Source organism: Prunus dulcis, chromosome 1 (genome assembly GCF_902201215.1).
Source record: "Prunus dulcis chromosome 1, ALMONDv2, whole genome shotgun sequence".
Classification (NCBI taxonomy): domain Eukaryota; kingdom Viridiplantae; phylum Streptophyta; class Magnoliopsida; order Rosales; family Rosaceae; genus Prunus; species Prunus dulcis.
The window spans coordinates 12,101,051-12,113,338 of NC_047650.1; the positions used below are offsets into that span (position 1 = coordinate 12,101,051).

General features: G+C 37.0%; 2 protein-coding genes across 2 annotated transcripts; both read left to right on the top strand.

The window, feature by feature from the left end:
* The first annotated feature begins 1,436 nt into the window (after positions 1 to 1,436).
* On the top strand, positions 1,437 to 4,158 carry LOC117614867. Its single transcript, XM_034343790.1, has 2 exons — positions 1,437 to 1,713; positions 1,930 to 4,158. The coding sequence occupies exon 2, from the start codon at positions 1,938 to 1,940 to the stop codon at positions 3,822 to 3,824; it is 1,887 nt and encodes a 628-aa protein (XP_034199681.1). The 5' UTR covers positions 1,437 to 1,713; positions 1,930 to 1,937; the 3' UTR covers positions 3,825 to 4,158.
* Positions 4,159 to 6,558: 2,400 nt separating this feature from the next.
* Positions 6,559 to 11,893, top strand: LOC117622190 (TVP38/TMEM64 family membrane protein slr0305). The gene is made up of 9 exons (XM_034352781.1): positions 6,559 to 7,122; positions 7,891 to 7,952; positions 8,219 to 8,273; positions 8,533 to 8,631; positions 8,871 to 8,957; positions 9,186 to 9,302; positions 9,466 to 9,558; positions 9,850 to 9,880; positions 11,486 to 11,893. The coding sequence occupies exons 1-9, from the start codon at positions 7,027 to 7,029 to the stop codon at positions 11,665 to 11,667; spliced, it is 822 nt and encodes a 273-aa protein (XP_034208672.1). The 5' UTR covers positions 6,559 to 7,026; the 3' UTR covers positions 11,668 to 11,893.
* Positions 11,894 to 12,288: the final 395 nt, after the last annotated feature.

Genomic DNA, 12,288 nt, shown 5'->3' on the forward strand with positions numbered 1-12,288 from the left:
TTCCTCTTAAAAGCAGATATTTTCTTTAAAAATAATAATTGATATTAGAAAAAAATTAATAAGATGGTTAGAAAGTTGTGAATTTTTTTTCGATAAATTGAATACATTTAATAAGGGTAAACTTGAAAAGCAAAAGTTAACTTGTATAATATATTAATGACATTGTTTTAAGTGTAAAGAGAATGACACATGTCAAGCAAAAAAGGGAGAATGCCCAAAGGAGAAGGTTAGAGAGAAGGTTGCTAGCATTCCTCTCTTTTTTATACCTACACCCTCCAATTATATATATTTACCTAATATCCTTCAATTATTTATATATATATAATATATATATCCTTTAATTATTGTGATTATAGATATGCCACGACATAGTAACAATCACGTTATGCATCAACTGACTTCACAAACTTGTTTATATGTGACAGCTTACCTACCAACTCTAACAAACTCTAATAATCACTTTATTTCACTTCAAAATCGACTATGGGTAGCGTTATCAACACTTATAAATAAGCTTTGCTTTCTCTTCTAATGATAATTTCATATTGTCTTTTGTTTCTTCAAATCTGAATACGTTCCACCTCTTAATTGTTCTTTAGCTTGTATTAGCATATCATCAAAGTTTATACTAAAATCATTGTTTAAGAACTTTTGATTAATTTCCAAAAACAAATACTGCTCGACTTCTTACAGATAATGAGTGATTCTTTACTACATGTAGATTATAAACCGACTCATATACTATAGTGACTTGTTCAAAATATAAAAATTAAATTTTTGCATATATATCAAACTATAAATTATTTTTTTTTGAAGAAAATACGTACTTTTTGAATCTAAGCGACCAAGTATTCTCCTTTTATAATCATAGTGACGTATAGCGTTGTTTTTAAAACCTTAAAACATCTATCTTATAATGGAAAAACAACAATTTAGTTATAAACAATTGATTTTTGTCAGTGTTTTGCCGTGTAAATCCACGGAGTTTTTTTTTTTCTCTCTTGCTTAATGGGTCGGTTTCTCGGATTTGGCCTTTTCCGCGTCCGACAATCACTCAAACATCTACACGTGATTCCAGGTGGCACGACATCCCAAACCACCGTCACCATGCACAATCAATTTCATAAATGCATCAAAATGACATAAACACCCCTTCCCCACCCACGCCGACGCCCCTACCCAATGGCCACCCTGTCGGTGATCCACCATCCGTCAACCTCACCTCCACTTCCTCCTAAATATCAGGGGCATTTCCGTCCACAAACATTATTACCAGCTTCCTAGTAACAATCTTGCTCCTGGAAGGAGTACAACTCCCTCCTAAAATCTAATAAATATTTTTCTGCACTAATATTCAATATATGTTGATAACTATTTTTATTTCTTTTTTCCCCCAAGACAAGGCTAATAAGTATATAAGTTTTTTTTTTTTTTTTGGCAGAGCTTTATAGTAAATTTATACAACTAGAAAGAAAATAAAGAGAGAGAGTCTCTCTCCTTTTTCTCTCATGAGTCTCAAGCCCTGTCCTTGAAGGCTTTGGATTCCAGAAACAGAGTATAAACAAATCCATCTGACCAGGAAAAAGAAAGAAGAAGAAGAAGAAGAAGAGAGCTGCATTTTATAATTTGTCAGAGTCATTCTCTCTGCTTTCCAGAATTAAAGAAGCAGAAGAAAATAAATCTCTAACATTGTACAACACACACAGAGACCAAGTAAGTATTTAGTGTTAATTTTCTTCTTTTTTGCTTTTTGGCTACTATTATTATATGCACTGCTTTGAAAATTCCGAGAAGAACATATTCCTTGTCGTCAAAGTTGACAGCTTTCTTGTAATCGAAAAAAGATAACAGCTTTTTAGCATTTGGGTTGGCCTTAGTTTATTGTTGTTGACGTTGTTTTTGTTGCTGTTGCTGTTGTGGGTTTTGCAGTCGTTGAGATGCCGGAGAAGGGACTGAGCTGGCCCTCATCACAGCCATGGAGTCCAAGTCCAAGGTCGGGTCCTTTGCTTCATTGGCGAGTTGGGGTTTTAACAGCTCTGGTTATTGTTGGAATGGTGGTCATTTGGAGCGTCGATGCAACAACTATGCAGAGCTTCGTTGAAGCTACAAGGTCCCGCCAAACTTACCTCGTCACAAAGGTTAGTGCTTTAACTAATCTCGCCCAAAACCATGAAAATGGGGAGCTTAGCTCCTTCCACATTGCGGCAAATCACACCAACAACCAAACCAAAGTGACCCAGTTCAAAACCCACTTTGATTCTCATGACCCAGTTAATCTTTCGCGTTCTGAGTCGCTTTCTGAGCCGAATTCAACTGGGGTTTCTGTAAAGTTGGATATAAATCAGACGCAACCTGTAGTTCCAGCTAATTTGAGTTGGGTTTCAGCTGGGTTAGAGCCTAACGTCACAAAGAATCTTTTAGCTCGGTGGTTGGCTACTGGAGGACAGCCTTGCAGAGCTTCTAAAACAGTGGAAATTGCAATTCCTGATTTGGATGGTAGGGATCTGATTGAGTTACCAGCTGGGGAAATCTATGAATTTGGTTTTCGAGCACTGAGTGATGACAAGAAGCCTCGCTGTTTAGGTGGGGATTACTTTGAGACTGATCTTTCTGGGGACTCATGGAAATCTAGGCCTGTTGTGAAGGATTTTGGCAATGGATCTTATTCTGTCTCGCTTCAAATTCATCCGGACTTTGTGGGGTTATACAATCTTACTATTATTCTCCTTTTTAGGCATTTTGAGGGTCTAAAATTATCACCACACCGGTTTGTGTATGATCGAGAGCTTCGAAAGATACCAATCAGGTTTACCAAAGGCTCCGCTAAATTGCCAGAGCTACATACTTGCAAAGAGTCCGATTTTGGAAGAGATATTTGGACTGGAAGGTGGACTAGGCATGCCAAGAATGATGCTTGTGAAATTAGTGATGATGGTCGGTACCGGTGCCTAGCCCCAAATTTTCCTTGCCCAAGTCCATGGTGCAATGGTTCATTGGGTTTGTTGGAGAGTAATGGTTGGGTTTACTCCGCACACTGTTCTTTTAGGTTGTTTTCAGCTGATGCTGCTTGGAATTGCTTGAAGAACCGGTGGATTTTCTTCTGGGGTGATTCCAACCACGTTGACTCAATACGAAACATTCTCAATTTTATCTTGGATCGGCCTGATATACCTGCAGTTCCTAGACGGTTTGATATGAATTTTACAAACCCGAAAGACCCTTCAGAGACAGTTCGAATTACAAACATTTTCAATGGTCATTGGAATGAAACACAGAATTACCAAGGTTTGAATTCTTTGCAAAATGAAGGATTTAGGAATTTGATAAAGAATTACTTCTCAGAAGACACAGTTCCAGATACTATAGTCATGAACTCTGGATTACACGATGGGGTAAAATGGTCTAACATAAGATCATTCATTAATGGGGCAAGCAATGCAGCATCATTTTGGGTGGAAGTTATGGAGTCAATAAGGCAGAGAGGATTGGCAGTTCCAAGAGTCATTTATCGTACCACAGTAGCTACCGGCGGGTATGCACGAGCTCTGGCATTCAATCCTAGTAAGATGGAGGCATTCAATTGGGTATTGTTAGATAAATTGAAGGAAGCTGGGATCCTTTCTGGTGTAATTGACAATTTCGATATGACCTTCCCGTGGCATTTCGATAACCGGTGCAATGATGGGGTACACTATGGCCGACTTCCTGCAAAGATGAAGTGGAGAGATGGCATGATCGGGCACCATTATTTTGTAGACCTTATGTTGGATCATATACTGCTGAGTGCACTTTGTGCCAGCTACCAAGGTTCTGCAAGCAGGTGAAGCAGTTCACTTTATGAGGCAATTTTAGAAGGAAAATGGTGCTTTGGCCCTTGCTATCAAGAGAATCTGAGATACAGGCCCTTCCCAGAATGCCAGAATGCATGGTATTTACACACAGTTCTGCTGGTGCTTCAAGGCAAAGTGTGAGATGGTGCATTCATTATTTTGATCCATACTGTTCATTAGATTGGCCTTATCATTCTTTATTTGTTTATGTATAGTTACATATGGTTTAGAAGATGAAATTATTTGGAGGCTGACTAAGAATGGCTAGAGGGGGTGAATAGGCCAATTTAAAATTATAATCAATAAATAAAAATAAACTTCAGTAGCATGATTGATTTGGCTTATCAATTCTAAAACGTGTGGAGCATAAAATAAAAAGAACGCGCAGAGAATTAGTTTACATGGTAAAACTCCCACCTCTGGAGAAATCCATGGGACTCCTCAGTCCAAAACAAATCTATTATATAACGATGATTACAAGAAGTACTCACACACTCATCCTAGACACGTTCTAGATAATGTTTATCGACTTCTTCGTAACTCAACTTCTGTCACGGGATGATCTTTTGGCACTCTTTATGTTGAACGCAATACTGATCACAATTGCTTCAAGCTCGTCGAAGTTCTTCCAACTCTCCTTGTGTTGAATCCGATACTGGTCACAATCGAGTCAAGTTCACTGGAGAAAAACTGCCACAACGGTCTTAATGCCTCAATTGTATGAGTCACCGAACATCCAAATGAATTAGACACCATTGATCTATCACTAGAATGAATGCAGCCCGTCATGTAAAAAACCAGAATCAAGTGCAGAAGCAAAATCTTTACAAGCCTCAGCAAAGATATCTTCCTTTTTACAGCCTTGCTGATAAATTTAAAACAGGGCACAAAAGTGGCCTAAATTCATTTATAATCGAAGAATATTTCCTCTTCATCTTCAATATCAGGACATACAACTAATGTACTGTAATTGGGTCTTTTCTTTTTTTCTTTTGGTCGCAATTTTAGTTCTTAATTTGGTATCATGTGATTCTGAAGAAACTCTTCTAGGATCCAAGATGGAAAGGTATCTTTCACTTTTAACTGTACCTCTTTTTGTCCGGCTTATTCCTCATTGCACCTTTCCAATTTTCCCTTTAAGTGCCAATAAAGCATATGGTCCACAAGTTTCCCTTTTAACTGGCGGGAGGAGTTCTTTGAACCTTCAAAGGCATGCAAGGACAACTTGCAAAATTTGTGTTTTTAGACTCCACCGGCATTCAGTAAAATTTGCCACCCAAGGAGGTCTAGTCCAGTGATTCAGACTATCATTTGTATGTATATAAATAAAAGTTCAATCTCTCAGCCACACAGATTAGGGCCTCCAAATTATTTTTCCCTCATTTTAATTTCTAATCAAGACCCAAATGAAATACCAACGAATCCAATGAATGTTGAATGAAAAACAATGATTAGCATACCTGCATAATTCAATAGGAATTAGCTGGCAGGCAGCATGTTTGGTTCCTCGGTGAGCCTGTCTTGATTCTTGGAAGGGTTGGTTTAGCTAAACTTGGTCAAGTTTTAATGCTAATGAATGGTGGCCTACAAATACTTGATTCTTGAGCAGTTGATGCAGGAAGAGCAGTGTTTTAATTTGATTAACAGCATTTTGCCAATATAGCTTGCATTGGTCAGTCCGTCTAGCACCTTTTGGCATCTGGCTTTGTAGGGTTTATCCCCTAGTTTTGAGAATCTGAAATCCAATTGCCAAGCAAATATATATTAATAAATAAATAAATTTTCCATGCAAAGGAAAAAAAGAAAAAAGGAAAATAGAAGACCTTCCTTAACCAAAATTGCAACACAAAAATAGACAATATAATTTGTGGTTATTAGCAAGATGGCATCGAACCGGAAAATACTTGGAGTTGCCGTAACACCGCCCCATAATGTTACTAGTGTGGCGTTATAACAATAACACAAAAGAATTACTCGAACAGTAGTTCCTTACCTAAGCTCGAATTGCGAACTCTTATCCAATAAACCAAACACTAACAAAAATGTTAATCAGACTTCATTCTCCAATAAGTATTTTATGTTAAGGATTGTTTACATACTTCTAATCTCAGCTGTTGGATTGCATTTAAGAGATTACCAACATATTTAATGAGAGGCAATTCAACAGTCGAGATTAGAAGTATGTAACTAATCCTTAACTTAAATACTTATTGGAGAATATTCCATTATAATTGCCTTTTCTTTTTCTTTTTCTTATGTAACAGTCCAAAATGGGACAAATGTAAAATTGATGAAAGATATTTGCATCAGAAGCGCCATAGTCAATCTTGAAGGCAGGTCAGCTTTGGGCCGTTCTATGTTCCATTTTGCTCACCCCAGGGCCCAATAACAAGTTGAGGATCATATTGTCATCAAATGTAGAGCCAGCATGAGAAGGGAGAAACCCAACTCAAACCATCTTTCAGCGAATAATATCCAGCCCATTTATAGCACAACAACCCAACCCAAAAGTGGTATTTTTTTTATTTGTTAATCTCTAACATTGTGAAAACAAAACAAAAAAGTATTTTTATTTCTAAAGGATTTCTAAGCTTATATAAATTTTACATACCGAACATAATCTCTAACATTGCTTATATAAAACTCAATTTTTTTTATTTAAAGGAGTAAAAAGGAAATGCAAAGGAAATATTGAAAAGAACCAAAAAAAAAAGAAAGGGAAGGCAGTAACGCGTTTGCAAAAGACATGCCACATTCACAAGGGATTCAGAAGCAAACTCCAGAAATAACCCACCAAACGTTTAATCTCCACCAACACACACAGACGCATAGATGATCACAGCATTAATCATTAAATAACAATTTTTATAGGACTTGTGCCTGCTGATCTGTTCTTTGTCAAACTCATTCTCATTCTCAATCCAAATCCCATCTCTAAAATTCCCAAATTGTTCTCCCATCAAGAAAAACAAAAAAACAAAAGAAGATTTCTCAATCAATCAGACATACATAAAGATAAGAACACAACAAAACAAAAACAGTGGTACCCAGAAAGAAAGCGAGCGGAAGCTTACGTCTTTTTGGAGCCAAATCAAATCTGGCAAACCTTGGAGGTTTGAGGCCTCGCTTGTCGTTGAAGCAACCTATATACAACGACGACGACGAGGAGTGTAGGCCTTGGCGTCGAAGGTTCTCTATGGCTTTCACTTGGGGTTCTGCGCTCAGGATCACACTCCTCCTCCTCCTTGTGGCCGCTGTAGCCACTGCTTGTTTTACTCTCCCTGTTGAAAAGGTTCAGTTTTCTCATCTGGGTCTGTTTTGTTTCCATTTTTTGATAGCTCAATTTGTGAGTTTCTTCCTTGGGTGTTGTTTTCCCTTTAGTTTTCAATATGGGTTTTGCGAATTGGATGATTTGCTTGTGCCTTTTGTTCGATTTTGTGATTTATAGCGTTATTCTTTTGGCTGTTTGATTTGGGTATGCATTTTTTTTGTTAATTGAATTATTGGGTAGGTCTTACATTTCGAGTTGGGGTATTTTGGGAGAGGGGGGAGGGGGTGTGTGTCTGCAGACCATTGGTGGGATTTTGGGTTTGGCTGCAGTCGTGTGGAATATAGTTTCTTCCATTAGAGCTATGCTTTGGTAGTTTACATGTTTCTGACATTGACAGTTAAGTTAGAATGGAATTTGGGGGACGAGCCCAATTTGATGTGTTGGAAACTGGGATTATGATTTCAAGCATGACTAAAATGCTGAGCTGAATTTGATTCTTTGTTCATTTCTAACTAGATTTTATGTCATTTGAATATTAATTGGATGTTGCTTTGTTGCTTTATAGCCTCCCCACAATCTCAGTTTTCCCCTAGTTTAAAATGTGACAATGCAGTAGGACTTCTCTTTCTTAATTGCATAAATTCTGTCAGCTGCTATGGGAGGTTTATGTTGCGGATCACTTCCTTGAGACTTTTGTTAGCCCAAAATTTTGGCTATGAAGCTGATACCAAATTCTTTTATTTGAATATGGTCCTATTTGTTTACTGATAAAATAACTACTACCTGCAGATTTTGAAGGACTTCTTATTATGGGTTGAGCAGGATCTTGGTCCTTGGGGTCCGCTTGTTCTGTAAGTAAATTGTAGCACTGTAATATATGTGCAATTGTACCATTGTATTCTACAAAATCGTTTTTTTCTTTGGTTTTGGCCCTGACTAATAATCATGTTCATGTCTCATTTTGGTTGCTGTCATCATTTTAGTTGTACTATTAAAAGTTAGTCATAGTAACAGACTTCCTACATGTTAAATTTGTTCTCAAAGATGACTTACTGGTGAACAGTAACAGACTGCCTCTGTTTACCTTTCAACTTATATTTCTTTGGGTAACATGCAGGGCTGTTGCATACATTCCACTAACAGTCTTGGCAGTACCAGCTTCAGTACTTACCGTAAGCATTTGTCCGATGTCTTAGCAATTGTTGTTACTCCACTGTAATTATTGTAGAATAATGATCTATCATATAACTTGCCTACTTCATTTAAAATTTTCTTTTACTATTATAGTCTGCAACATCAAGCCCATGGTCTGAAGTTCCTTCTTGTTTTGCCTCCCGTTTTCTTTTGTTACACTCAGAAAAATTCAAAAAGAACTTCCTGATTAAATTGCAAGTTTGCACCCTTATGTGATTCCTCGTTTAAATATTTCAGCTTGGTGGTGGTTATCTTTTTGGCCTACCTGTGGGCTTTGTTGCCGACTCAATTGGAGCCACTGTAGGTGCAGGGGCCGCCTTCCTTCTTGGCAGAACTGTAAGTTTCTGAGATCTCATTGTATATTTCTTAGTGTTTGAGTTTCTGAAAGAAAAAAATAATAATATCATGAGGGAAGCAGTGAAAGCAGTGAAACAATCTTACCTATTGGTGTATTAAGTTCTATATCTGTTCTCTCTCATTTGTATGTAAATATTTTGTTTGTGTCCTATTGGTCATAATGTGTGTGTATTTTTCATGTTTTTATTTCTTTATCTTATTCATGAATTCCCATACAGATTGGGAGATCATTTGTTGTTTCCAGGTTGAAGGATTATCCTCAGTTCCGTGCAGTTGCAATTGCAATTCGGAGATCTGGATTTAAGGTTTGGGTGATTCATATCTGACCTTATTAAGTGAATTGACATTTTTAGCATGCATATTTATTGGTGTTTCCATGTGCTTCGTATCTTATTAATTTACCCCCAACTTATTGTTTTCCAAGTGGTGAACAATGAAACAAGGAAGTAGTGGAATTAGTTAGAGTGTAAAATGACTTTTATCTATAGTAAAAAATACAGATGTTGATATTGCTTGTTTAATTTTTTCTGCAGATTGTTTTGTTGCTTCGTCTTGTTCCCTTACTCCCTTTCAACATGTTAAATTACCTCTTGTCTGTGACTCCTGTTCCAATAGGACAATACATGCTAGCTTCCTGGTTAGGAATGATGGTATTTTCTTCACCCTCCTTGAGACACTACTTTTTTTGTGATTCTATCCCAACATCTTGCTATGCAAGAGAGAGAGAGAGAGAGAGAGAGAGAGAGAGAGAGAGAGAGAGAGAGATTTAGTTTCATTGGGATGTTAATGTGTTTGATATTGACTCTCTTGCAGCCAATAACATTTGCGCTAGTATATGTTGGAACAACTCTCAAGGATCTTTCTGATGTGACCCATGGATGGGGTGAATTTTCAAAGACCCGTATGGTAAGAGCTATCTCATCTTTTTCTGTTCGAAACTGCTTGTAATTATGTGATTTATCCAAATTGATATCACCTCAATGTGGTTTACTAAGGACCTATGGACCATGTTGTGAGTATCATGTTCCAAAGGTTGTATCATAAGTTCATAACTGTTTGTTATGGACATATAAAGCTCACAGAGAGCACAATTTATAGATTTTGAATTAGGCTTTCGGATATGTATAGTAGTGTTTCTTGACCCGGTAAATTTTTTTTTTTCTGATAAATGTTCACTCTTTTATATTATCTATGCAGGCTTTTATCGTATTGGGCCTCGCAGTATCTGGTAAGTTGCAAAATCTCAACAAGCACACACAAGCCTTTTCTTTGGGCCACCTTCTCTTCTTTTCCTTCTTAGTGGGGTGGGAGCACGGGAATTACTATGTTAGACAAAGATGTTTGAGTTCTTACTATCATAACATGATCTCGTTTTTCCAGCTTAAGATACGAATAATGTTATTGAAACAAGGAAGAACGAAATAAGCAGATAGGGAAATATAATTTTTGGACTTTGGCACACTCTTAAGTAGGAAATGTCTGTGTTGTTGTATTGACAGGAGTTGAAAGTCTCTCATGTTCTCCTTAATCTCTCTCCCTTCCCATTAACATGGTCAATGTACAATGTAGCATTTATGAGCTCAGAGCTGCAATTCCTGCCAAAAAATTCAGCTCTCCAATCCACCTTAATCTTTAGCCTCCTCCATCTGCTGGTCATCAGAATCCTCATATGCTCTCTTATAGTTATCAACGTCTTTCTCCACTTTTTTTTGCCTCTCCAACCTAAGGTCACCACCCAATCTTCTCCCAAGAAATATAAGAAATCTTCTGCCACTATTCCCAGCCCGAGCTCCCAGTCAATATTGGTAATCTCGGTCATTGCATTGTGATGTTTCCAAATCGTGCCCCTGAAGACAATAGTAGAGGGACTTTGGCTAGTGAGTGTGAGGTGAAATTGATTGGAAAGGGGAATTCTTGTGGTCTTGCATTTGGGTTGGGGGAGATGGTGAACTGAGAAAGTTTGAAATAATGGGGTTGTGAAGTGAATGTAATTGATGAAGGCAGGTTTGAGATTGGGTAACAATCTACTTTCATGAAAAGAAGAGGTTTTCTAATTTTTATGATTTTAGTTATGATCTGGATAACAGTATGCTGAGGTTTTCTGATTAGACGTGATTTTTGTGTTTTTTAATGAAGGAGGGGGCATAGATTGAAGATTCTAAATTACAAATCTCTGTATGGTTGCTTGATAAGTGGGCAAAGAAAGACGATCATATATTCAAAGTTATTTACTGTGTGAAGGACTATTAACATTTAAAAAAATAGAAAACCTAAAATAAAGGGTTTATCTAGATGGAGGTGGGAGGTGTGGACGAGCGAGAGAGAGGGAATCATCTCATTCTAGGGGCATTGTCATTTTGCATCTTTTACATGCATGTTACTCATTGATTATTGTTATCAGTTTCCTTGTATGATGCATTGTAATCACATGATTTGTATGTACACCCTCTATGAGTTTTGACTAGCCGAGATAACAGAGGAGGCTTTATGACAATAAGAAATAAGAAATAAATAAACTCAAAATTTTGAAAGATATTGATGGATTTAAAGTTGAGAAGACATAGGAACTTGAGTCAGAATTCAAGGGTATTTTCTGATTTTTCCTCAAAAGAAAATTATGGACTAAGTGAAATTGTCAATATTGAAAATGGTGAATTTGTCAATATTGAAAATGGTGAATAAGAAAGACTTGGTTAAAAATTGCACTTTTAGTTTTATACTCATCGTAATAGTGATAGTAAATATTATTTTTGAAATATAAGTTTCTGTACCTATATTGAAGTTTTGAAGTATTCAGTTGTCTTCCTTTTCTTTTTGTTTGGCTTGTTTGCAGTAATTCTAATGATTTGTGTGACAAGAGTTGCCAAGGCTGCTCTGGAAAAAGCTTTGGCTGAAAATGAGGATATTGATATCAATGCTACACCAGAATTGCCTGTCGTCGCAGAAGTACCTGCGCATCTCAACCAACCTCTTTTAATCAAGATAGACCCGTCTGAAGACAATCATGAAAAGTGAAATCCCTGTTCTTTGTAAATTCTTCTACCTACCTTCTTTCAAAGGGCCTATGCCCTATTTAATACTCCAGCATCTGGTACTTTTTATTCATTCCCTGTACAGTTTACCCATATTTTAGATTGTAATTTTGGACAAATGTGGCGTATTTGACCATGAAGATTGTATTATTTGACTGTAGCTTTGTCTTTTCACCTTGAAATAAAAGATTAGAAAATCATTGAGATCATTCTTGTGAGTCCTTTGCCTTGAATGGTTGGTTTGATGTAAATTGAACGATTAGTTTATTTACTCCCTAGATAGTATAGCGAAACGATCCCTGCACGTAGTCGTGATTTGCGATTAGCGTAGGGATCCCTAGTCTTTAAAAATCTTTGTAGCTCACTATAAGTCAAGTGTGAACGGATGATTGTAACAAGAATCATCAGTACTGTAAAGCTTCTTATCAGAAGATCTGTTGTTAACTATATTGTCCTCGTGCAAAGTTTGACAAAATATAACAGGCGACTCCTACCATTAGTTTATAATAAATTTTCTTTCTGCACCGAACGAACGTTACGTGAGGAACAGAAGATTGGATTTTCCCTGATGCTAAAGTAATGTATTTGTTGGATATGACAATGT

Bases quoted from the DNA above. Each gene is read 5' to 3' on its own strand.
- LOC117614867 (XM_034343790.1), top strand. From the start codon at position 1,938: ATGCCGGAGAAGGGACTGAGCTGGCCCTCATCACAGCCATGGAGTCCA.
- LOC117622190 (XM_034352781.1), top strand. From the start codon at position 7,027: ATGGCTTTCACTTGGGGTTCTGCGCTCAGGATCACACTCCTCCTCCTC. The intron at 7,123-7,890 runs GTTCAGTTTTCT...TACTACCTGCAG, and splicing joins TTACTCTCCCTGTTGAAAAG to ATTTTGAAGGACTTCTTATT. The intron at 9,559-9,849 runs GTAAGAGCTATC...TTATCTATGCAG, and splicing joins AATTTTCAAAGACCCGTATG to GCTTTTATCGTATTGGGCCT.